General features: G+C 37.3%; 1 protein-coding gene across 1 annotated transcript; it reads right to left on the bottom strand.

Annotated features, from left to right (window-relative positions):
• Positions 1-683: 683 nt before the first annotated feature.
• On the bottom strand, positions 684-11,861 carry LOC127624071 (delta-like protein 4). The gene is made up of 11 exons (XM_052098705.1): positions 11,418-11,861; positions 11,007-11,267; positions 10,602-10,659; positions 9,688-9,951; positions 8,494-8,554; positions 7,968-8,098; positions 7,581-7,750; positions 3,522-3,741; positions 2,647-3,364; positions 2,070-2,178; positions 684-1,638 (listed from the first exon to the last, which is right to left on the bottom strand). Exons 1-11 carry the CDS (start codon positions 11,469-11,471, stop codon positions 1,633-1,635), a joined length of 2,052 nt encoding a protein of 683 aa, XP_051954665.1. The 5' UTR covers positions 11,472-11,861; the 3' UTR covers positions 684-1,632.
• Positions 11,862-27,791: the final 15,930 nt, after the last annotated feature.

Genomic DNA, 27,791 nt, shown 5'->3' with positions numbered 1-27,791 from the left:
TCAGTTTTGATTAAGAGCTTTGCTTTTTTCACATTTGCTCTCTAAGTTTGGAGAGCATAATACCAGTGCGATCTACCACTGAAACCATCTGTGTGCACTAAGGCCATGTGCTCAGTTTGTGCTAATTCTTTTGTTGTGGTTGAGATGTTTCCTTTAGCCCTAAAGACGAGGATGAGACCCTTGGAGCTAGAACCCGTTTGTGTCTGTAGATAAGTGTGAGTGTGTTTGCTGTATGGGTGCTCTGCCGAGCAGTGCCATGATGAGCCTGGTGAGAGGGGTGGCATATGCTGCTGTTTTTATGGCAGCGCAAGGTTGCACCCTGGGGCATCTGTTTCAGTTTTCTGAGGAGGGGCCGTTTGCACTCTTCGTCTGTCTTTGTTTCAGAATTTCCAGCTCAAGGGGCCTGTATCCAAGGCAACGGATTTAAATTTCAAGCCAATTTACTACTGTAGGAGGAGGGGGTGGTGAGTTTTTTTTTTTTCCAGGATAGAGAGAAAATAGTTCATGGAGATATAAAAAAGCAATTGCTTGGTTGAAGATGTTTGTTATGCCACATTTTTACCAAACATGAGAGGGAATAGAAGTAAACAGTTTGAATAAATGAGAACATCTCCAGCCACTTTTACAAGTGTAAATGTTAATGGAATATCTTCTGAGTAACAACAAAATTAAATTTTTATTCTTCAGATGTTTGGTTTCTTATAAATATGCATTATATACAAAATAATAGTATAAAACATATAAAGAGCAATGTGTCATTATTAAATTAACTCTGGAAATAATCACTTTTTAAAAAATTACATTATTGGTTCTGTTTTCTCAAAACTAATTATAGGCAGTCACTGGTGAGCAGTCTCTTTGTTTTATCAGTTTTTGTCCTTTTCTTGTCCTCATGGGCAATGTTGCATAAAATAAGTCAATTGAACTTCCTCTTGGATCAAGCTGGCACAGTTCTGTTGGTTATTTTTCTTCTCATTCGTCCATTTTGATAAAATGTTCCATTTCATTTGTCTCAAAAACAATCCAAGACCACGGGCACGAGCACTATTTAATTATTTTAAGGCTTTTTCGTGAATTTTCAGCTGCTTTACAATCTTATTGTAGAGACGAGAGCAAAAGTCCTTTGAATGTGATTGATGTTAGCAGTTTTTTCTTAGACATTCGTAACATGATTTGAGTGGGTAAGCTCTGATTTGTGCTCCCCTCCTTATTCTTGCATAGCTGGCAATGCTGGTTGAAGGTTTGGAAGTCCCTGGCACCTTCTATTGATAACTTGGTGGACAATGGGTCCATGATTACTGTGAAAGGAGGATCTTTTGACATTTTTGACTTTTTCTTGCAATGCAGAAGTCCCTATTCATTTCAGCCCACGGGGGAAAACATACCGTAGCAGAAGAGTTCAGAAATCATCTGTACTGTACACGTTTGTACACAAACACTCAAACATAAAACTAAACTATTGCATTCAGTGAGCAGGACTCTGCTCTCTCCAGTTTCTCAAGTTTCTCAGTGCAGCAGTGGACATTGATATAAATCTCCAGTCTCCAAGTCTATTTGTAAACAATCCAGATAATGATTTTTGCTTTGATTGTGTTTTTTTGCCTCCTCCCTTAATATACATCTGCATGTAGTTTATACCTGTGGAAAGAGCAAAAAAAAAAAAAAAAGAAAAAAGAAAAGTAGGCTTAGATTAAGAATGAAGTACAAAGAAGAACAGCAGGAATCCACCAACATGTCATTTATTGTCCTCACCAAAATTACAATTTAATCAAATCTAATGAACCCTTCATTTTTGTGAATTTTACAGCATGCAATAGCCACAAACTATTGTAGCATTGTAAGAATGTTTATTATTCCAATGTAAATGACATTTTAAATGTCACTTAAGCACAAGTTTAACGATAGCCTTTATGGCCTAAACGCCACATTTATCACTTTTTCTCATTAAGCCAGCCTCTGTTCAGTAGGCTTCGTTAGCAGACTATGAAAGAATGATAAACAATGAACATGGCCAGCAGAATTTGCTTGAAACATGCAGACATGTGAAGAAATAAAATGATCCTCCTTACCTCAGTTGCTATGACACATTCACTCCTCTCCTCTGCTATTACAAACACAGACTGGTACATGGAGTCCCTTGGGGAACATATCGTTGATATCCTACACTCTGGCTTTTCCCTGTACACACAAATCACGCTTCATGTTAACACAAAGTAAAAGCACATGGGGCAGCTATTTATTGTGCAGAGATGGGGTGAAAGCGTATAAGGGGCTAATTTTTATAGCGTTTTATTCTTTTGCTCGGTTTACGAAGGCTGATGCAAGTTGTTGTGCAGCCCAAATCAATAAAAATATTTTAACATCGTAAAAAATCATTCTTGCTGTCAATGCCTTTGGGTCCGTGTGTTAAATCAGTTATGGTGTGGAAATGTGTGGTTGCAGATATTTAGGCTTTATTTCTCTTGGCTAGTATTGACATTCATATTACTGTCATCAAGAGAGTGCTAGGTGCAAAGGTTAAAATACTGGGATCTTAATGGACCCAAGCTAATGGACCATGACCTCAGCATAACATAATAAATTCAAACTATCCAGACACCACTATCAATCAAACTGACGTAAATAGAAGTGAAATCCATTTCTTACCTGTACATTCTACTCAACTGTATTTTGTCTTCTAAACACTTTTCATATTTAAGACTTTTTTCCTCTTGAGATACGATTTCCTTGAACTCTTTTGATGAATTGTAGTCCAAGTGGCAGTTTTTGTGTATGTAATTTGATTTCTCAGGTGCACAGTCCACCTCTAAGCTGACCTGTTTATTAGTTTTCTTAAGCTGGGAGGTGGGGATCAAGTTGTCTCTTTGTGATTCTGACATATTGTTCATTGCCTCGCCTCGAGTCCTTTCTCCAGATTGCTGCCAGTAAATGTGCCGCAGGGCAATGACCACCATGCAGAGGAGGACCACGAGAGCCACCAAACCCACAGCCAGAGAAATTGCAGCCCACTGGAAGCGGTCTTCAGTTCCTCCTGTAATCACAGGTGGGGTGACATGGAATTCACAGTGGGGTCCAGTAAAGCCAATGGGACAGAAGCAGGCAGGCGGTTTTCCGGGGATGCCAACGCAAGAGCCCCCGTTGAGGCAGGGTCTGGATGAGCAAGCATTAGAAGGCCGGTCGCAATTGCGGCCTTCGTAGCCTGGAGCACAGGAGCAGATGTAGTCGTTGATGCGGTCGTAGCATGTGCCGCCATTAGCGCAGGGGTTGGTTGCGCAGTCGTTGATGTTGATCTCGCAGCGCTGGCCTGTGTAGCCCGCTCGACAGCTGCACATGCGAATGCCCCCCAGGACCACACACAAGCCACCTACAGATCGGTGACACGGGTGTCTTATTATACATACTGTATCTAGATTTGGAGCTCAAAATCCATATTCACACCCATGAACATAACATACTGTAAATGAACTTCAAAATCCCAGACCATCAGATGAAATTATGAGAATATTGTATATATTGCATACCATTGGCGCATGGAAGAGTCGTACATTTGTCCACTCTTCTCTCACAGTTAAGACCAGTGTAGCCTCTAGGGCAGTCACATGCATAGCTGCGCCCGTTGTCCTTCTCGTGGCATGTTCCATCGTGAAAGCATGGGGAGTCTGTGCAGGTGAGTAGACTGTGTTCACAGTGAGTTCCCTCGAAACCACGCAGACAGGTGCACATGTAACCTTTATCAAGATCCTATTGGGTGAAAAAGTAAGCAGACACATTTAAAAATATGTTTCTGGACCTATTGTGCATTATGCATTGTTCAATGTTGTTTGCAAACCTTACAAATCAAAGGATGCTGGATGTTAAAAATTAGGCTTTGCAAAGGATGTAAAGGTCCATTGTTTTTTTAATGATTAAGTCTGGGGGTTTTACACCCACTACTAATTTAATTGTGTTGCTTAGTGCTTATTCTAAGTTGAACCGATAACAGAGGCCTTCTACCATAATCACATTTAACAGAGGACTGTTGAGTTATCATATACAGGGCTCCATACAAAAAATAATAATAGATTACTTAGGAGCCATTGCCTCCTAAACTGAAAGATTAAAGGAGCCAAATGACTGTTTTTAGTCACCAATTCACAGAATTGCTCAATTTAGATTGCGGTTCAGAAACAAGATAGAAATCCGAAGACAGCTGATAATTAATTGAAGGTTTAATAAACTGTGTATATATAGTTAAGAAAATAATATTACATTCCCTCTTAATTTCTCATAAATTATTACACCCCTTTCATAATTTATACAAATATAAGAGATAACATTTTTTTATTAAATACTGCTCTTCAGAATCTACATTACAGATATTTACATAAAATATAGTATGCATATAGTAGTGTGTTGTCTTCTTGAGCATCAATTAATATGTTTGCACCTTGTGTAATAGTGGTGTACAAGTCCCACAATTGTCCTAAGCATCAAAAGCTTGATCTCATATATAAATATGTATATATAAAATTTAAATTGTTTTACAATATTGCCTTCGTCTTTCTTTACTGTTACCAGATGGCCCAGACACAGAGACTACAAAAGTGCAAATTGAATGAAATCCCAGATGCAGTTTATTGTGCTACTCCAATGACAATAAAAAAAAAAAAGTGGTACACAATACAGGACTTATTATAAAGAAGCCCAAAATACACATGGACTCTTATTTTGAAATGTATATGCTCCCAGTTGTGAGCAAACTTATGGATGATTCGCCGAGAAAGTGAATCTGATTCAAACTAACCTGAGCTCGGGTGATTAATGAAAAAGTCTGGTTCAAAAGAGTCATTTGTTCACGACTCTCTCGCGCTGGGTATGTTTTTGCATGCGATGCAGTGCACTTCAGAAGCCGAATGGGTGAGAAGCACGCAAGACACAACTTGCCTAGTTTCCATCCACTTTTTATGCCATCTTTCATTGACAGTGAAAATGTGTACATTTTTACTTAATTTTTTTTTATTTGCTGTATTCTGTTTCCATTCAAATGGCCTTTTATCGATACAAATCGTGTGCGTGATGACGCCACGCCTAAAATTACAATCGCATATGTTTTGGTTTATCGCAATAGAAATCTGCCCGTAAGTCGTTTCCATAGAGAAATGTGTTTTTATCGCTTATTGTGTACCCAGATGTCCGTAATGTTTTTTCCTCCAAAGTTTTCGTAAAATGGGAAGAGTATTGAGACAATTAATTGAGATTAGACAGCTTACAGTCATTTTAATTTCACAAATATATGCAATCAAAAGTGGAGGAAACCAAGTAGTGGGGGAAACTTTCAATCTTAGTACAAGGACCATCCATTGATGTGTATATGCTGTGTGCACAGCTATTAAATAAAAATGTATGAGGTGTAATATCAGGTTTTACATATTGTTCCACATATGTCCAGCAACTTTTAACAGCCAACTAATTTTTACGTTTACATTTTATGAAGAAGCTCAGCAAATGCAATCTGAGGTAAAGAGGGTTAGATTTAAAACATTTTAAATGTTCTAAAGCTTGTTTTCTGAAAGTAAACTCAGCACTGGACAAATAGTTCTGATAATTTATAGTCTTGAAAAAAAAAGAAAAAATGTGTAGAACATTCTGAGAATGTCATTCAGCCGACATATTTCATCTACGGAACAGGGTAAGGCTAATTTAAATTTATGTAGAGAAAAGGCATATATAGGTCTAAAAATATTTTAGTTTGGTAATTATTGTATTTAATGCTTTATTCATTTGGCAGGATAATTTATCCAGGTAATTTTGCTGGCATTTTTAAAAAAGCTAGACAATAATTTATTAGAATTGGACTATATGTTAGTGTTCCAATAAAGCACACTGGTATTTTCTCCTAGTATTGTGTATTATTTTTAAAATAATACATCTTTGTGCACAAAGTATTTTTTTCCATGACTGCCGTCTATAATTTTAAATGGTGTGGAAAAGAAACTTAAATAAACGGATGGCTACCACGATCAAATTAATCACAAATAGTGGCCATTCATTTGTTCTCTGTGCACTTGTCGATGTGCATGATAAGAGATATGTGTTGGCACCCCTGGAAGTGTCATGTTTGCAGCATCGGATGTGCCATGCCATTAAGATCAATCCATAATCACGTACAATAAATTGGCTTTCAAGGATGTATAACTTGTTGTCATGATTAACACAGGCTAACGATTGGAGTAAATTCTGTCATGTGACATATTTGCGTTAATGCCAATTTTCTTGACAAAGTGTGTCCAAACCAGTTTTTCGCGACATTTGAAGTATCGACGTAGAGTTTACGTGCTTGAGTTAAACAGAAAAATATTATGTCAACACTTTTTTTACAATTTAAGCGATAATTTGCATTTCTATTAGTTTTAAATTGATGCACTAAAACCTTTTGCAAAAACTCTTGGATGGAAACGTAGTTACTGGTGCACGCTCTAAAGGTGTACTGAAGAACTCCCAAGATGATATCTGACGAAACCGCATATGAATGCACACAACCCATCGCTAATGGCAACTAGATTTTAAATTGTCGCATTCAATTATTTTTGGTTGTTTTTGCGACCATTTCAGTTGCTGACTGGAGCCCTGTATTAGAGATTTCAACTCATATAAAATACTATAAACAGACATAATCATGTCTATTGTGAAGGGGTAACTTTGTGCTTCAAATTCATGTGCATTATTACAGTACAACAGCATTTAACCAACTTTATCCAAGTGAAGTTAAATTATATGGGTTAGTTCGCCTAAAAATAACAATTGTCATGTCCGTAAACTATCTCTCTCTCCCGCACGATCCTCTGCAGTTGACCTTTATCCCTCACGGAGGCTTAATTAGCCTAACGGGACCGGGTGTGTAGGATCACAACCCGGCCCCACCCTCTGCCCTGCCACACTAAACTTTGTGACTAACACTTAACACGAGGATACATTTTTAAGAATGTTAACGCTGCTGTTTTTTTTTTCTTCCATTCAAAAAAGTAAATTGGGATGGAGACTGTTTTGAATTGTTTTGTTTTCCATGGAAGAAAGTCAGTAAATGAGCCTGTTTACAACCACACCAATACGCTGATTACTCACCAAAATTAGCCTATTAAAAAAGATCTAACAAAGCAAGAAAACTGTTAACATGAGATTTGAAATAATCATGTTATTCTCTACTTTTGATGTAAAAACATGAAGAGGCATGTGCACAAAACTTGCATACATTGGATAAGCTGGTAAGAGCGCCGGTTAAGGTGTTTACATGCAAAAAAATGTCCTGTGTCGATAAGTTTATTCTTATGCCGTTTATGACATTGTACCGATAAAGTAAAGCCGTTTAATGCATTTATATGACCACACACATTGCCGGTTTATTAAGCATAATCGATGTAAGAACATGCATGTAAATGCACTGGATGACAATTTTTATTTTAGGGTGTTCATACTTCCAAATGGATATTTCAGTCAGCATTCTTTAGTGGACAGTGGGATGAAGATTTTTTAGCAGGTACTTTTCCTGATGTATTGCTATATTATTATATTTTTAATACATGTAAAACATAAGCATGACTCACTGTGCAAAGACCTCCATTCTTGCATGGACTGCTGTCACACTCTCGCACCTCAAACTCGCAGTTGACCCCAGTGTAACCTGGCCGACAGGTACATGTGTAACTACCCTGACCGGTGTTCATACATGTGGCTCCGTTCACGCATGGTTTGTGGTGAGTGCAAAAATTCAAATCTGTTAGAAAGGAAACCAAAAGATTACTGGGTGAACAAGTCATGTCAGATTTTAACTTCATCATCACTCTATTTCATGTATGTTTTTCCATGTTAATGTTAGACTAGCAATGACAAACAATCGGTTGCAATACCCTATTAATACTTTGAGTTCTATTGCACTAAATTCAATAAAGAGTAAGACATTCAGTCATCGGTTTAAGATCGCCAATTATTACCTTGGTCACAGAACAGTCCACCCCAGCCCTCTTTACAGTGGCACTGCCATGGCTGTTGACATGTGCCATGTTTACAGGCGGGGTATTTTTTACATTCTGTGCAAAGTTTACCCTGCCAGCCTTCCCTGCACCTGCAATACACAAATATGCCAACCCTATATCAGTAACACTTTAAATATAATAATCCATTATGGAGGACAAACATATTTTTTAACCCCCACACAATAAACTAGACATTTATGGTCAACTGTGGTTTCTAAAAACTGGTTCAATTAGAAAAGCTGTATAACAAACTGGCTTGTTGCGTTTCAGTGTTAATCCTCTAAATGGGTCAAATTACACCAGGGCAAATTCATATAACTATATAGTGTGTGTGTGTGTGCAGAAGCACAGATCATGAGGAATATGAGCTGATCTGAGCTCATGTAGATTGGTAGTCAAAGAGGAATGGCTGTTGTCTGAGTGTAATGGGGATATTGTACTGTTCCACACTTCATACATTGATTTTCCCAGCTTGTATACTTACACACACTCGCCAGGCTTGGAGCAATTGCCATTTGCCTCACTGCACCCTTCCAGGCAGATCGCTGCATGAGAAATAGAAAACTTGTGTTGGTGAAGGTAAATGGATTGGCTTAGTGTAGATCAAAGTTGTGTTTCTTTACTGGTCACATTGATCATTGAAAAATGTGAGTAGTGAGCATAAAAGATAAATGAAGTGTGATCCACTTATGTGCATAAAGCTTTGTTTTAGCCAAGTGAATAACAGAAATGGTAGGAACTGGAATAATAGAAATAGGTATCTATTTAAGAGATTTGAGGTAATTTTGCAAGCTTGACTAAACAAGCATCCATTTAAGGGTTTGGTTTGCTGCTTAAACTCTTGTGAACTGCTTATATCCAGTTTTCAACAGTGTATTGTCCTTAACCAAATAATGCTCTTTCATCACAAGCAATTGAACATAACATGTCCAGTGAGGACACTGCAATTCAAACGGGTTAATTTACTGGTGCTTGTGTTGAGATGAGTGTATGTCTTTGATTTTGAGCGGGTACATAACCAGCATTGAACTGCTGGTTAGACCACAGCAGATGCTCTATCCCAATAACGGACAGCTGCCCCCATTGTTGTTTGTAGTCTGTGCGAACCATATTTGCAGCTGCTACACTGGAGCGCAACAATAGGGACTACAATTTCATGGCGCGTGGTGGATAATGGCACGATTAACTGACGCGTGCTTGCCGTGACACTCGTGTGGGATTAAATTACCAAACACGCGTGCTTAAGAGTATACACACACAAACTGTGCCAGCGCCCTGATCAACAGCGTGAATTCTCAAAGAACTGAAACAGTAAAACAAAACAAGCAGAAAATACTACAAACATGATTTAAATTAATATGTTACGGTCATACAGTCGACAAGCATCATTTTTCATTTATCTATAACCCATGACCTGTAACCACTGCACAACATCTCAGCTCACAGTTTTTATTTACTTTTTGTCATTACCATCAATAGCACAACTTAAGGTTCACTGACTGCATCACAAAATTTCTACATCTCTCAGAGATGCTTTAAACAGCTACGTTCGATTAAGTAGAAACAAAATTGATTATTTCCCAAAGTATACTAGTGGGATGAACAAGAGACAGGCTTGCGGCAATGCAAAACCCTCAGTCTTCAAGAGTCCAATGGATTGTGATGTCTGATTGCTTACGTTCTTCGCAGTACTCCCCCTTCCAGCCAGGGAGACAGGATAACTGCCCATCTGGGTTGCAGGTGTAGTGGCCAAAACGGTCATCCCTGGGTGAGCATTTTTTGGAACAACTGTCGCCGTAGTAATTTTCATTGCAGATGAACCGGTAAGAATACCTTAGCTCCGTCTGCTTCCCGCTTTGAACATCCTGAGACCATTCAGCCCCTACTTCCAACTTTCTTTGGGTGGCAAAAAAGCTTATCTGCAAGTCGGGGTTGTTTGTGTCTGAAGAAACAGGAGATTGTGATTAGGTCATTATAGAAATATTAGTTATTTTGTATTCTTGTTGTAGATGCTTCTCAGTTCTTAAGCGTTAATAAAATAGGTATAGCTAGTGATGAAACTGGATTTTCAGTCTATCATATCTTCAAAAGCAATATATAAACCAACTTTAACTTCTGGGAAACTGACACAGAGTAAAATCTTGGTTGAAATGCCCCCTTCCTTTTAGTTAAGCCAAATATTCCCATGGTATTATCCCATTCTAAAGGGTGGGACAGACAAAGGTGTAAAATACAGGAAAATGCAGTCGGATGGTTTTGGCAAGCATTGAGTTCTCACCAAAGCCCACAGCGCTTTCCCACACCAAAAATAAACCAAAGGAAGTTCAATTGTGTTGGAGCATGAGAATGCAAAAGGTGTTTGAAGCAAAAGGAAAATGCATTATGGTTTGTCATTTTTCAAATGAATAGGTTTTATTTGGGTTGGTAGTTGCGTGGCATGATTTATTTAAAAAGCTGTAAAGGCAGAAATGCATATAAAACAGTTCTACAAAAAAATAAAAAAAAATAAAAAAAGAAGAGAAGATGGAAATGTAGTATGATGTATACAATATCGTAGTGTCACCCTCTAGTGGCTAAAATCGAACCGCTTACCTGCAGGTGAATCCGCGTAAGGTGAGTACCAGGCCTCAATAATCAATGAAAATGATCCCTAATGGGAAAGAGAAATTTAGATGTGCATATATAATAGCAATTATACAATCTAAGGCCAACTGTTAAATAAACTATAAACGAATGTATAGAATTACAAATAATTGCATGCTAAAAGTGTACAACCTAGGTAGCAGAAAAAAAGCAATAACAGTCCAAACAGGTTCATAATAGTGCTTGCTCACTTGGTTAACAATGTGAAGTGGGTCAAATGTGTTACTCTACACATGTTGACACTGCCTGCATAAACTGTTGCTATCCCAAATAAAATATTAGAAAACTAATCAACATTGCGTAATGCGTTCGGTTTCCAAACATACTACTAAAATGTGTTTTATTTGATCTTACCGGCCATCCAAAGTTGAACGGCAGTCGAATTGGTGTGCTGAATGAGCCACTTCCAAATATACTGAACGAGTTTGTCCCCAGCACTGGCGTGATTTCACTTCCAAAGATACAGTCATCTGGAGATACGACCACCTGGTAGTTTTTAAGGCAAACTCGGAAGAAAGTCCTGCAGTCAGGCTTGCATGAATTGCCATTCGCAAGCAACCCTTTGAAATTTTTGAATTCTTTGAGGTCGAGTTCGAAAACACCAGATCCAAATATCTGAAGGGAAAAGTGACACGCATTACAACATTACATTGCAAATACTGGCTAAACTATGAAAGTGCTCTCGACATGATCCTAATTACTTCAGTAACAATTGAGAAGAACGTGCCCTGATGACTTTCTACAGGACCGACTATGGATGTTTACCTGCGTCAAAACGGTCGTGAAAAATGCGATGAGAAAGGTGAGCCAAGCTGCCATGCTTTTCGATTCTCCTGGGCAGCCGAGTCACCCCCGATTATATTCCGAAAAAGAGCCTATTCCAATGCAAAGGTTGCAATAAAAACAAATGCTGAAGAGTTAAAAAGGTATATCCCGACGCGCGTCCGCACTGCCCGTCAACACAAAGTGCAGAAGCACCTCAAATTTCCAGGTTATCCAAAAGGTGGTGGTTAAGCTGAAAAATCAGTATCCAGTCTTATTCCTCTTCGTCTCATGATATCCACGGAGCATGTTTAGTATTCCACAGTGAGCACATCGGTGTGTTTAGTGTCTATGGCAATGTCTTATTTTGGTTCTAAACTTTGTGCAACAGCATTGTGCTGTTGGGTTTCCTCGCGCCTCTCTTGTAATTCGTGAATGAAGACTTGTTTCTTGCGTCCCACAGTATTTATACTGGCTTTGTGTCCTTGCTGCTCATTATATTAACTGTCTATCATTAAACGCCGCCCACTGTATATACTCAGCCCCCTCACTCGACTACAATGATATCCACATTTAATACCCACCACTACGCTGATGATGACCAATTTAGCGCTGGTGATTATTAACAAGCCCAGCATCTGTTGACATATTTAAAGCAGGCACAATGAAAGATTTTTTCACACCATGCAATTTTACTATATCTAAAACAGAGGAAACTTCATACAACGTGCAGCCTTTTGCTTCTCGTTTGTCCCCGTTCCAGTCAATTGCGCGGGTAATTATATTACATCATTGAACGCGTGTGCGGTCAGCGTGGGGTCATATGACCTAAAGTTCTTACTTAATACCTCTTCGTGTTTCTAACTAGGATGAAAGCGCTTCATTAAACTGACCCAAAATGTAAGCATAACGTGTTTCCTGAAAGCACTTTAATTTAATTACAATATGAAATAGCCTAGCTAATAAAAAATAATTGAAATAATATAAATTCGTTCTCACTTTTTATGCACAATATTTTTAACGTTTTATTTTTTCTCGAAGTCCCCAATACTCGTCTAAATTAGCTGTAATTAAACAATATGATAATTAATACTATTTCCTCGTTTAATTTGTTAAATATGTCACACGCGCTGTCCTTTCATTCTACAGCGTGCCATTATTGTTGTGTCGTGTGCCCCTCGTTAGAAGCACGTTTTGGGAGCTTAGCTTTTATATGGGCCTCTGACTGCGATGGGTTAAGACACCAATTCAGCTGTATGATAATGAGGGTTTTATTTAAACCGACAACCGCACTAAAACTCGTCTCTTAACAAGAAATAGCTATGCGAATGTTAGTATAAAATATCACTGGATTCAGTCAGTTTTACTATTTACCTTATGCAAGTGCCACGATGTTTACTGTACATTATAATTAAATAATTTCGGTCGTAATTGTGTGATAATTTATAAAGGATTGTGCAAAGCATATGAAAAAAAAAAAAAACGAAGGCTCTTCCTCTTACCAGTGGTAATTTGGTTTGGATATTTTGCCAGTGTTTACTGGCGTTTTGATTTTTGATCGGTTCTGCCATTGGACTGTTACATCGCATGATGTTTAATATCATCTGCTGTTACACTGTGCTCGTGCAATATGGAATTAATGTGGAATTTTCAATAATTATTATACAACTCGTGTTTTCATTTGCCAGTGCAGAACGAGCCACATGAGCTACTGGAAGCCGATGCCTGATACATGCACAGGTGGCGAAAGTGCATGAAAGAGGGTTTAATTGCTTTGTGGTTAGCGGTGACATTTGAGCTCTTTTCGACAAGGCATTAGCCTATAGTTTCTCTATCTGGATAAATTTAGGGATGAACCAAGCGGACCTTTTGAATAACATAAGCTCAAAAACTCTATTCTATATGGTGTCTTAAAGCAAGTTGCATATATACAGCAGTTCAAAATGTTAATGCAATATATAAAACTGCACAACTATAAATAGAGCCTATCTTTGATTCAAACATGGGCCATACAACCAGAAGTATAGTTTATGCCCTTGAGGTCTAAATCTGTGTAAAGCTGAGTGAGGGTAAATCAGCTCAGCAGCTGAATAGTTTCTGGATGCGTAGTTGCTTCAGAAGTGAAATTGCACTTTTTGTTATTTTACGGTAATGTTTGCTCTCCTAGCCAGACATACATTTTCATAAATTATTTCCAGATCCCATTTTTATTAAAAGCTGTTATACAATAACTTTTATCTAAATCCTTATGTTGGTAAATTAACACACGCACGCGCGCGACGATGTCTACATTCAGGGCCGATCTTTTTTCTACTCTAGTGAATGAGCGCTTTCTCAGCCTTGAAGCATTCAGTGAGGCCATTGAAGGGTGAGTTGGTGGCAACTCTAAGCATTCACGAATTTAAACCGTCAGACATGCTGCAATTTGCATATTCTGGTTCGTTTTAAAACATATGTAAGAATAACATGAGTATGAATATTGCCAATTTTTTAGAGTCATTACGGTAGTTATTCTGATTCTCTGCACAGAGACGATAAAGAGGCTGCAAACCGGTATAAAAACTAATTAATCAACAAATAAACATGTGAATACAAATCGGAGTAGTATACCTGATGTAACGCGAGGCGTGACAATCAGATGGTGTGTGGAGTTATAGAGACTGTTTGAGCGATCATGAGCACTACTAGCTTCACCCCATTCAACATCAGCACTCTAGGTGTCAATCAAACAAGCCAGCTCTCAATATCTCATCAGTCACTCAGCTCAGCACTATTCCCAATTTAATCGAGGATCCCAGTTTAAATCAGACTGATATTGGTCACAATGCCACTAATGACAGATATAACTGTTTAACCTTAAATATCGGCACCACGTCTTCACGCATATGCTTAATAATTAGTGATTTATATTGCAACAATACGGCAAAGGCTGTAAACAAATCATAAATACTAATGATTTGGCACAGGAGCAGTTTTTGAGCTTGTAACAGTCAGCTTTCTTATTTTTAAATGTATCTCTGCTGTGTGTGATGCCCTCATGGTTTTTACTGGTTGCCAGTAGGCTAAGTCATAATTACCTTTTGATATTGATAACAGAACTATTCATAACTGTTTTCAATACAAATAAATGTTAGCAATTCATAATGAAAGTAATTTTACTGTGTGAGGCATAAACATAACTGCAGAATATAACTTGCAAAAGTGAGGCTAATGGCACTGTAAAAAAAAAACAAAACAGTAGCCTATCGGCCAATCTTAGGTTAAAAAAAATCGGTGATCGTATCGGCCTCAGATTTCCTGATCAGTGCACCACTATTTCTAATCTTAAGTGCTTTTTATTTCTTTGATCAATAATGCAGCCAGATGTGCTGCCAAACTGATTTCAGTGTTCTTCCAATTGTGTGTTCTGGAAATGATAGAGGCATAAATGTAGCAAAAGTAAACAGTTATGAGTAAAGCTTATATAACAATAATGAACAAAACTAAAATCAGCCTACATATTTCCTTTTGTATTTTTACAAAACAATTTTTTTTTCTCATAATTTCACTCCACTTTTCATGTTTAATTGCTACGTTTTGTTTTATTGAACATTTATCTGGTCTGCTGAGACCTTTCAGTGTGCACTGAATACATTTTGTGAGTTATATTTACACACCTGCCATGCTGATGATGGCTAGAACAAATGAAACAACAAAATGAAAGAAAATGTGGTTTTTTTTTGTGTGGAGAGGGAGAGAAAGTGAGCGAATGTTTTTTATTGCTTTTTTGTATTTACTGAATGAATTATTAAAAGCACCATTTATAACACAATAACCACAAGTAGGTAGTAACACACTACATAAACTCTGTTAAATGTATTACTTTTTGGGAAAAAATAAACTTTTAAGTAAAGCCAGAAATAAGTAAATTTCTGATGAAAAAAATGTACTTCGTTACACTGGGCATCATTACTAGTTTTAATGTAATAAGTGTTAATAAATGCGTAATTTACTGAGATATTTTTTAATGGGACTTTTAGGTCACCAGAAATTTACAGCTGCCCTGTGTCTTGAGTCCAGCAAGACAGCAGCAGCAAACGCTCCAAACAAACACTTTCTTCACTCCAAACAGTGAAAAAGAATACGATATGCGATGCCTACATTGCACACCAAAACAAATAACCAGTTTCAGAGGACAGATCGGTGCATTAGTCCTCAACAACACATGGTATATAAACTCTTATTTGTTTTGCAACAGGTTGAATAGCATTGCCAATAAATTGTTAAACAAGGTTTACAGTCTGATGTTATCGTATTATTTGCACCCTGGAGATTGTGAAGAAAGCTGGTGTCTAGCTTGATTACTGCCTCCGTCGAGAATATTGTCTGTCTTATCTCCTCTATTGCCATATGTCTCAAATAAAGCAAATAGATAATGTCATGAGGCAAGCAAATAACGTAAGCCTTTATAGAGGTTTCTTTAATGCATTGATGCAGCTGTATAGGGCTAAACATGGAACATCACCTTTCCTTCTCCCTTTTCACTGCAGATGAGAGATAAAAGACAAACACATGACTAGGCTACTAAAAATGTGCATGTTTTGCAAGATTGTCCTTAGACAAATTATTTTCATAAACATAAAATTAAAATCCTTAAAAGGGACCAATACTTCACAAATAACACTTTATTACGTAAAAATAATGAAAACTATTTTGTTGGTAAAAATAATGAAACCTCCCAAGTAAAATTGTTTGCATTGCTTTATAGTTGGCCATTTGATAAAACCACAAAACTCAACTTATTTATTCCTCACAGATCCATTACAGAAACAGCAACTCTGTATTTGAACAAAGTAAAGTACCAAGAAGATTTTCTGCAGTTCTACGATTCCCCTTGAATTGAGGTGAAGAGTGGATCTGAAAATGTTTTTCCTTCTGTGTCTACACCACATCCCTCCACTCCATAGTTGTCGGGTGCAATATATGTCTCCTTGTTTTGTCTGTGTGTAGAGATCTTATGTTCTGTGGAATCTGTCTAGATCTGTCTGTATGAACAGCTTGATTTGGACCCAATACACAAATACTCTTGGTGAATTCAATTTAAATTATGCAGCATCCCAAAGGCATGTGTGTGTGTGGTGTTCATCTTTTGGTAAAATACTTAACATAAACCTGAGAAGGTGAAGTTTGATACACTCTACATACAATATATATATATATATATATATATATATATATACATATATATATATATATATATATATATACACACACTATATATATATATATATATATATATATATATATATATATATATTCACACACACACTGTATATATACATATTACAATGCACTTTTTTTATACTTTAAGAGCAATCTCCCATGCCATGTCAGATGTCAAAGAATAAACAAATAACAGTTATTTTCCTGTCAACAAACCACTTAAACCACTGCTTCTTATTGACACATGTAGAAGTGATCAGCATCATTACTGTAAATCTAAAACTTAAAAAATAAAGCTGCTTCTTCAGCCGGACACTTATGAACACTTTATTTTTATTGCCAGCACTACAGAAGTGGAGGCAGATGGCCCTGGTCCACTTGCATTATACCCCTATTAAAACATGGCAGTTTCACACTCTGCAATGCTACATTTGATCTCTGAGCCACAATCTGTCTCGGCCAATCAATATCCTGTTCATCTGTACTGCTGTGCTGAGGTGCTGTATAGCAGCAATATAAGCCACCTGTTTCACTGATTATAGCTCTGAAGTCTATTTGTTTTAGCAAAGACAGTCAATTAAAATTGACTAAAGTAGGACTGCACTGTAAAATCGTGCTTATGGTTGTAAATGGTGTTTTAAACCAAACTCAACCTAAAATATACATAACTCATGTAACCCAAATTAATGCCTTTTTCATCCATTGGTCTGTGCAGTAGCTCACATGTTGTTATGAATATACAATATTATTTCTTTGTATTGTGTGAATATCATGAACATTGCTAAACAAATAGGGGAAAACTAAGATAAGACAAAGAGCTATGTTATTATAAACAACCTCACTCAAGCATAACGATCTGATATCTATCAGACAGGCCGCATACATCTTGATGTTGGCAAGCCATTAAAGTTTCACCCCATCAAGATGAGTTGTCTATTACTTTGAACCTGTTTTGGAAAATTTTAACCATTCTCACCCACATTGTGTTTATACAACAGTATTGTTCCAGCACTCCTCTTGTCCCTCACAAGAATCCTATTAACATGAACTGTCAGTTGTTCTGTTGAAACCACGATTCATGTGTGTGTTTCGTGATGTCACAATCCATCATAAAATGACCTTCCCATATAAACCCTCCAAGTGCTGTTAAAGGAATGTTCATTACAAGTTAAAATCAATTGACAGCATTTGTGGCATAATGTTAATTACGACACTATTCACTTAGACTTGCCCCTCTTTAAAACACGGAAAAATCTGGGTCACAGTGTGGCACTTACAATGGAAGTGAATAGGGCCAATCCATAAAGGCTTCTACTCACTGTTTAAAAAAAATAAATCCACAAGACGTAAACAATATGCATGTAAACATGATTTTAGCATTATAAAATCGCATACTAAGTTCATCCACCTTGAACAGTAATAGATCAGCTTCACATTTCTGCCTTTTAAAACCTTTTTAAAAATTGGCCCCATTTACTTCCATTGGAAGTGTTTCTTCGTTTTCTAAGGAGAGGAGGGAAGAGTAAACTAATTTATGTGCTAATCAGCATGTGGCAAAAATCAATTATATGTGTTTCAAATGTCCTTTTGTTAAAAATATCAAACAATAGAGACTTACAAAATGTCACAGATGTAAAAACAGCCATTTTATTTAGCACTAGCATGAGGGTGTTAGTGTTAAAAAAATGTTTTAATGAAAAACAAAAACCACTTCCATTTAATATATATTTTTAAACCCCATCTGATATCTTCATAACTGAAATGTAGGTTTCAAAAGGTACACTCCTGACATGAGTAACCATGGACAAATATTTATAGGCTAACGATAGGGTTCAATTAAAATTAATTTCATGTACCCTTTCTCTCACCTCCAGAGCTGCAGCTGTACGTGATGCATCCATATAGTGTGGTGCTATTGGGAGCAAAAGACTAGTTCCACTTCCTCACTCAATTACCAGAAGATATGTAGTTGAGATACAGAAAAATAGATTAGAGGAACCAACTGCAGCCATGTAAAGGGTTAATTATATTTTATCATCCACATCTTTGCTTAGGAAATTTTTTTGACAACCACACGTTTGTAACACCTCACTCACTAGGAAAGCCGCATTCAACCAGGGATGTTACGACTCACCTTTGCTTTCTTGTCACTGGCACATATGTAAGTGGTGGCAATGTAAAACAAATCTGACTGGTTAGATACATGGCAACTTGGGTACATGGCCAAAGGCAACACATGGGGGCATAGTTTCTGCAAAGCCTTTGCCACAATGGGATTAACGTCTGTAGCCCAAGATAATCCCACTTGTCTCCATTGCACCATGCTGACCCACCTTGCAAAAAAGGAAAACGAGAGAGAAGAAAATAGACAGAGAGAGAATAAACTGTCGGTGCAATATTGGTCTCATAATCTATACTCTTTTTGATCTTGAACTCATAGACCCCGACTCCCCTACACATCCTACATCAGTATTATCCACCTGAAGCACAAAGGGTTTTGTTTATGTTGAATAACACACAGTATGCTATAGAGTCCTACATAAAATTCCCACTTTAGCAGACAAGAGAAAAGAACTAATAAATACACTTTTGCTTTGCAAAACTGCTGCTTTAAAATAAAGCAATTTTAGGAAAACAAATGTTAAAAGTAAGCCTTTGAATGAAAACATGAGAGACATTTAAAGTTAATAGACTACTGTAGCTATTAACTAATGGAGTTTACAGAGAGTAATCGAAACAGGGCAATCAGCGAAATGTTAGAATCTAAGCTGTCATTTGCTACTGAAAATTTATGGTGTGTTTGGTTTATAGGTGGAGCAAGTTTATGAATGCATACTTATAAGACATACAGTTTTTACTAATACATAATCACTTGGCGATAACTATAATTATAACTTTCATGAATGATGTCTGAGTTTGGGTCCAAAAATGCAGGTTGTGTGCAAAGTGTTGTCATTTCAATCAATCAAATCAAATCTCTTTACTGTCACTCAACCATATACACAAGTGCAACAGTGGCTGAAAGTCTTGGGTGCGGTTCCAAGCAACATAGCAGTATGACAATTACAATAAACATCTGATTTACACATAACACAGTTTACACATCTGTTACACAACACAATATACACCTAATAAAATAAAATACAAGGTATACACAAAATAGAAGACAGTATACAAAAATAAACAAAATACAAATATATACAATATACAGTATACACAAAATAAGAAGACTGTATACAATAAAAATACACTGCACCCCCCATGAAGTGTTGTGTTGACATTCAGGCTGTCGGTTGATAGTCAGTTGCCAGTGTTATTACGAAGTATAAAATCTGAGTACAGTCTGTGGCTAATAAAGTGCAGTGCTGATGTATATTGATTATGATCGATCAAGAGATTGCTTGGGGGAAGAAGCTGTCATGAAGTTAGTTGGTGCGGGTCCTGATGGTGCGATGCCACCTGCCTGATGGTGCAGTGAGAGCAGCACATGGCTCAGGTGATCCTCTAAGCTTTTTTCAAACACTGCCTGGTATAGATATCCTGGAGGGAGGGAAGCTCACCTCCGATGATGTGTCTGACAGTTCGCCCCACCCTTTGCACAGCTTTGCAGTTGAGTACCATGCGGTAATGCAGCCAGTCAGTATGCTCTCTATAGTGCTGGTGTAGAACCGTGTGAGGATGAGGTGGTTCATTCCAAACTTCCTCAGCTGTTTCAGGTAGAAGAGGCACTGGTGAGCCTTCTTCACAATGGCCTCAGTGTGGACAGACCATGTGAGTTCCTCATGATGTGGACACTGAGGATCTTGAAGCTGCTGACTCTCCACCGGTGCTCCATTGATGGTGATGGGGCTGTGTTCTCTGTCTTATCTCCTGAAGTCCACCACAAGCTCCTTGGTCTTACTGATGCTGAGGGAGAGGTTGTGCTCCTGACACCTGTGTGTCAGAGTGTGCACCTCCTCTCTGTAGGGTGTTTCATCATGGTCAGTGATCAGACCTACTACCGTTGTATCATCAACAAACTTAATGATGGCATTGGAGCTGTGTGTTGCCACACAGTAATGTGTGTACAGGGAATACAGGAGTGGGCTGAAAACACAGCCCTGCGGGGCTCCAGTGTTGAAGGTCAGCGATGAGGAGATGTTGCTGCCCACTTTAACCACCTGGCGTATGCCAGTCCAGGAAGTCCAGGATATAGCTGCACAAAAAACTAAAACTGTTTTTCATTTCGGTTCAGAAGTTCCGCAGCCTCCTTTGCAAATGATTAGCGTTTAGAACAAATAAAAGAACGGGTAATATCGTTTTATCTTTATAATACTTTGCGCTAATGGGTGGGTGAATTACCAATTACAGTGTTGCCAGATCTCGCAAAATAAGTGAAAATAAGTAATACATTTTTTCATGTGTGGTGGATTTATCATTATAGTAATCATAACAATTGTAATGTTAATTAACAGTTAAGTATAATTTTAATTGCAGATCTGCTTCTCAGTAAAAACCTGGCAGCATCAAATCAGAGCATTAATGAACCATATCTAACAATAATTCAGTGAAGACTTGGAAACAACTGAGAAATTTGTACTTTTTACCTTTAATAATGTTGTTAGTGTATCTCGATTAGCCGTGCATGAATATGTAGTAATTAATCAACCCTTTGGCCTTTGGTTTCATGAAAAGTTTATCAGAACAAAATAGTTGGTTACCAGCATTTAAAAATAATGTTTTTGCTCCGGAACAATTAAAAATCTCATTGTTCCCATTTTCAGTTACGTTCTGCAAAAAATTATTTTAGTTTAATGTTTTCGTTTTTGTCTCTTACACCATTTTTAGTCCCTGAATATTGAGCATTAACAGTGCATGAAGTCACTAAAAATACCAAAAACTTTTGTGGGGGGCCTGTACCTGGACACCACTAGAAAATAATGGTACACTATGAACTCTTCCTCTGGAAATGCATTTGGCTGTTATACTGACAGACAGGTAGTGGCATAGTGATTTCTAGTCACTGCACATGAACAGATATTAAAATTGTGTGTTCATGCCTAGTTTAATTTAGCATATTTAGTGATTGTAGCTCAACTCCACAGTCAATGATCTGGCACCCCATGGCACCAGCAACCAAAACTCTCTGGCGCTGCCCCAGCCTGTTAGTTAAAGGAATAGATTTAAATTCTGTCAAAAAGTACTTAGAAGGAGATTATAGGCAGAATGTTTGGGACTAACATCCTCAGTCCCTATTCCATATTCTTGAAAATGTATCCTCGTGTTCCACGAAAGAAAGAAAATGAAATGGGTTTGAAACGGCATTAGTGTGATTCAGTGAGTGAACAGGCTTTACTGTTTAATAAAGCCAACCTTTCTTTAATCAATTTTTCAATTACCTTTGGTTCCATCCTGCATGGTGCCTAAAGATATACGTCCAGCTGCCACCTCTCTACCTCATGGACACAACTCTAGGGTCTGGCCAAATGAAATAATGGAAAACATATAAGAAAGCCGCAATAAGATACTTTCAGAGTCCCCAAGGGTTATCTCCAGAGATATTGTTAGTCACTTACCTAATTACCACCAGGGTCCACATCTGTAATGCTTTGGGTCATGGGGTCATCTGTTATTCAAGGACTCTGTAAATTAAGTTATTTTTGTCAACACATGCATCCTTATTTCAGAACTACCTTGGTGTGTCCTAGTAGATACAAATCCTGTGTTTCCAGATTATTTGAGTAGTGCATATTTTCTAAAATATGGGGCAACTATTTGGAGGATCTCTAAAGATGTTTATTTTGTTTGACATTTATGAATATTTGATAGAGTTGATGCAGTCCAATGATACCATTTAGCACATCCTGTTTGACATATTTCCAAAATAGTTCTGCAAACCTCATCATGTGTGACCCAGTGTCATATGTTAACATTTTTCATATACATGTAAATTGAATTTTAACCCTTAGAAAAATCGAGTTATCACAATTATGGGTCCAGTCCAATGACGGTGTCTCTTAGAGAATGCTAAGAACCAGACTATTGAGGAGAAAATTGAATCACTTAGGAAGCTCGGGTCAGAGGAAGTGACCTTAAAGTGTTGACACACAGTTACTCAAAGCAAGGGTTCTGTCACAGTTGTAAAGTGTTGGGTAAAGGGTGTAGTTCATCTGACATGGCTTGCCAATTTGCTGATGCAACTGGGCTGGCTTCTCGGAGAGAGTATACTTCCAACAAAAACTACATTATGACTTCATCAATATCAGGTAAGGAAGTCTGACAAATACCAAAGGACAATGCAATTCATTTGAGAAGTATGTATGAGTTTAAAATACATCAGGCAGGGATCTATCATCTTAATGTTGTCAAAAATGAATAGCATGAAACTCAACTGTCTTGCAGTGATACAGTGGCCCAAAAAAAGTATTTGGACACTTAAGTCACATTTAAAAATACAAATTTAATTGTAAAATGAATGACTGGATAAATAAATAAAACCAAGTAGTGGCATCTGCAAACACATTTCATTCTAAACATTTGCTCAGAACTAACATTATTTGTCTTTGCCATTTTTACAATTACATTTAACCACCTCAAGGTGCTTTTTAGTGGATGTATGAAGTCAGTTCCCCTCACAGGTGTTCTCACAGGTGTTCTAGCAGAGTAACCACAGATTTCACTCATCACATTAACTAACGTGCTTTTACAATGTCTTAGAACCAGAAGATATCAAATGTTTTGTCTTAATTTTTTTATTAAATATCTATTGTTTTAAAATTTAAAACCAAAAAAACGTCTTTTTGCTAAATGTTTTGCTTAGAAAGTGTGTCAAATAAATGCCAATTTATTTTTATATTTTGTTTTGCAATGCCAAGACATTAATCCATTTAAAATGTAGCTTAAGTTTCCAAAACGTTTTGTGGTCACCGTATATAAAGTAGAAAGCTATTATATATATATACACATAGCAGATAAGAAGAGAAAAGGTTTAAACTTAAGGTCTGCAATAAAAATGGCCATGGGTGCAGGAACCGTAACTGTTGTGAAGTTTCAGAATGTAACCGTCATTAAACAGGAGGTTGACGAGGCTCCTAATGAGCAGTTACCATTGAGCTTCCTGGCCAACAAGGAAGGGGCAAAAGAAAATGATGATGGCCGGAGAAACAAAGGAATAATATTTCTGTTTATCTGCTTTGGGATGGGTCAGAGGTATTTTTGGAAGCCTGTTGTTTTTTCCTCTGCAAATTCCAGTTTCCACTTTTTTCTGTCTCCCACCTTCACCCCTTGTTCCCAGACTGTGAATGCACGGACGCTTCCTCTCCCTTCTTCCTATTCTCAGCCTCTGATTGCTAGGAAGTGTATGTGTGTGTGTGTGTGCACGTGTGTGGCAGATAGTCAGAGGGAGAGAGAGATATTTAATAGTGAGGAGGAGTGTGTGTGTGTGTGTGTGTGTGTGTGTGGGGGGGTATGTAGGGTGTGGGGGATATGGCCATTAAAGAAATGAGGGGAGAGTGTCAGCGGTTCCACGAGTGCTGCTTTCTCAGAAACAGCTGCTGATGGTTCTTTGATGGATTTAAGCTCCAACAGACTTTAAATGGATTTAAACTCCAGGAATCAGACTCTACCATGCTTAAATTACAATGTTGTCAAAATGGGCTTATACAGGAAAACAGACTAAATAATCAGACTAAAAATACTTTCTACTTCCAGGTGATATGACTTGTTCCATATTAGTTTTCTTGACTGCATGTATTTATCAACATTAAATATCCTGAGGAAGTCTCAACAAATGGTTGATCATCTGATGTAAAGTAGCAGCCGGTGTGTCTTATTCCTCTCAAAATGCTTTCTCTGCATTTTTTAAACAATGTCTACAAGAAATGCCATTTCAAATACACAAAGTCTGAGACCACATTGAAAATATGGAATTCAAAATCGAATTCACACCTGGGAATTATAACTTTTAGAATAATGAAAAAAGAGAAATATTATGATGTAAAATGATTGAGAACTATTAAAGATACTGCACATTTCAAGGTCTTTAATTTAATGATATTTGTTACAATGTTAATTGACAGTGTTAACTTTTTACTAAATGTCTGATTTACTTGCTTCCACTGAAGCATATAAGAGGCTCTATGGAAAATTATGACATCATGCTGGATAACATGGATCATCAGGTGTTCTAAAATCCTGTAGAGTCTATACATACTCATGTGCATCCTGTGACTAATGCAAAATGGGGAGCATACCATATACACGGAAATTCTGAAATCCATGTCAACATTTAAATTCAAATTTTCATTCATACTGTAAAGCTGTTATAATTTGTAATGGAATTTTTTTTATAAATTAGAAAAATGTAATATTGAAACATTTTCAAAATTGGTCTCAAACTTTTAATATGTACCACTTATTAAAGAAATACTAGTCTCTTATATAAAATGATAAAAAGTACAGCTAAATGTATAGTTAGTTGCAAACAGGAAGAGTGGTATGTTGGATTGTAAAGAAAGACACAGAGAAAGAAAACATGCATTGATTTTGGGTGCAATGTCATGCAGGTATTTTTATGCATATTTCTAAGGACATGGCTATGTGAGGACTTTTTTTTTTTTAATTGTTGCAATTAAAAAACACTAGATAATGAATGATAAATGGACTTGAATGATTATTGTTTTTAAAACTCCCTAATATTTCACATGTAATTACACTGTAATCACATTAAGCAATTTTCCCTGCAATGTATTTCTTAGTCATTTAGCAGAGTCTTTTTTTATCCGATTGAGACAGTCCCTCCTCGAGTTAAGTCTTGAAAGACAGAAAATTACTCCAAAACCTGCAAAAACAGATAGTAAGATGTTCAAAAGGAATCAAGACTCTCACCTGTTTCCAACGTGGCTGTGACATGCACAGGTTTATAGGATGCAGATTGAAGAAAACCAGTCGACAACTGAAAAATCACTAGTTATTGTGGCCTTGGGATGGGTCATGACCTCTGCAAGTGTAATGCCTCACAATGATGAAGCTCAGTAGAGAGTGGACTGTTGACACCAAGCATATTGGGTACATGGATTCATGCTGTTGGTGCCAAATTCTGACCCTACCATCTGTGTACCTCAGGAGAAATCAAGATTCATCAGACCAGGCTACGTTTTTCAAGTCATCAACTGTCCAGTTTTGGTGAGCCAGTGCACATTGCAGCCTAAGTTTTCTGTTCTTGTCTGACAGATGTGCAACTCGACGTGCTCTTCTGCTGTTGTAGCCTATCTGCCTCAAGGTTCGACATGTTGTGCATTCTGAGATGCAATTATGTTCATTATTGTACGGAGGGGTTATATGAGTTACTGTAGCCTTCCTGTCAGCTCAAACCAGTCTGGCCATTCTCTGTTGACCTCTCTCATCAACAAGGCGCTTCCGTTCACAGAACTGCAGCTCACTGGATATTTTTTTTTTTTAGCACCATTCTTAAAATTGCATGAAAATTCCAGGAGATCAGCAGTTACAGAAACACACAAACTAGCTCGTCTGGTATCAATAATCATGCCACAGTCCAAATCACGGATTTCAATCTTTTCCCCATTCTGATGGTTGATGTGAACATAAACTGAACTATTTCTGTAGCTGTTATGCAAAATTCCACCACATGGCAGGGAAGGTGCATTCCAAAAAAATATTATATTACAATCATCGTATTAGTCTTATATCTTGTATTGTCTTTATACTTCTGCTGTATTTTTGCATTTCTCATAACCTTTGCTCTCTATCTCATGCAAGCAAGGTTGAGAGAGAGAGATTGAAGATGCCTTGCTCCCCTTAGTTACTGTTGCTAATGCCGTCAAGCTTTCCTATTGGCATCTGTTCTGCGACAGAGCACGGAGGGAGAAGCGATCGAGTAAATTATTTCAGCAACTATTAAATAACACATTTGATAACCGTTGTGTATATACATATATACACCAAATCAGCCACAACATTAAAACCACCTGCCTAATATTGTGTAGGCCCCCCTTGTGCTGCCAAAACAGCACCAACCTTCATCTCAGAATAGCATTCTTAGATGCTATTCTTCTCGCCACAATTGTATAGAGCGGTTATCGGAGTTAACGTAGACTTTGTCAGTTCGAACCAGTCTGGCCATTCTCTGTTGACCTCTCTCATCAACAAGGCATTTCTGTCCGCAGACGTGCCCCTCACTGGATGTTTTTTGTTTTTGGCACTTTTCAATTTTGATTTAATTTGAAGTGTGATCCCTAAATATAACTTCTCATACCTCTTATATATACATTTAAATTACTCTTTGACCTTTATAAAAAACATATTTTAAAAAGCAGATAGAAATTAATAAATAAATAAAAATAAAAACAAAATAAAAAATAAATATAAATTAAAGACAGAAATTTTGTACCAGTTAAATTGCAGCAGTTAACAAATTATTGGTATAATTTTTGTAATTATATTTACAACCCCAATTCAGAAGAATTTGGGACAGTATGAAAAATTCTAACAAAAACAAAAAAAAGAGTGATTTGTAAATTATATTCATCATTTGCTTTATTGAAAGCACTACAACAAAACATTATATGATGTTTTACCTTATGAATTGTATTGTTTTTGTTTTGAAAATGTACAGTCATTTCAAATAAGATGATTGCAATATGATCCAAAAAAGTTGGGACCGTCGAGTGTTTACCACTGTGAAAAATCACCATTTCTTTTAATAACACATATTTATATAAGCATTTAGGCACTGAAGACACAAGTTTGATAAGTGGAATTTTCCCCATTCTTCCATTATGTAGGTCTTTAGCTGGACAATTGTACTGAGTCTTTGTTACCGTATTGTGCGCTTCATAATGCACCACGCAATCTCAACTGGAGATGGTCAGGATTGTAGGCAGGCCAATCTAGCACCTGCACGCTTGACTTATTCAGCAAGTATGTGGTTTGAAGTTGTCCTGCTGAAAATTCCGGGACATCCCTGGAAAAGACAGTGCTGGATGGCAGTTTATGCTGCTCCAAAATTTGTACATATCTTTCTGCATTAATGGTGCCCTCACAGATGTGCGAGTTACCCATACCAAGGTCACTGACACGGCCCTGGCCCATACAAACATAAGCTTTTGGACATGACACTGAAAACAGCTTGGATTGTTCTTTTCCTCTTTGGCCCAGAGAACAAAAACTATTTAAAAT

The sequence above is a fragment of the Xyrauchen texanus genome, chromosome 30 (genome assembly GCF_025860055.1).
Source record: "Xyrauchen texanus isolate HMW12.3.18 chromosome 30, RBS_HiC_50CHRs, whole genome shotgun sequence".
Classification (NCBI taxonomy): Eukaryota; Metazoa; Chordata; class Actinopteri; order Cypriniformes; family Catostomidae; genus Xyrauchen; species Xyrauchen texanus.
The sequence above is the reverse complement of the archived record's forward strand: the minus strand, read 5'-3'. Positions and strand labels throughout refer to the sequence as shown.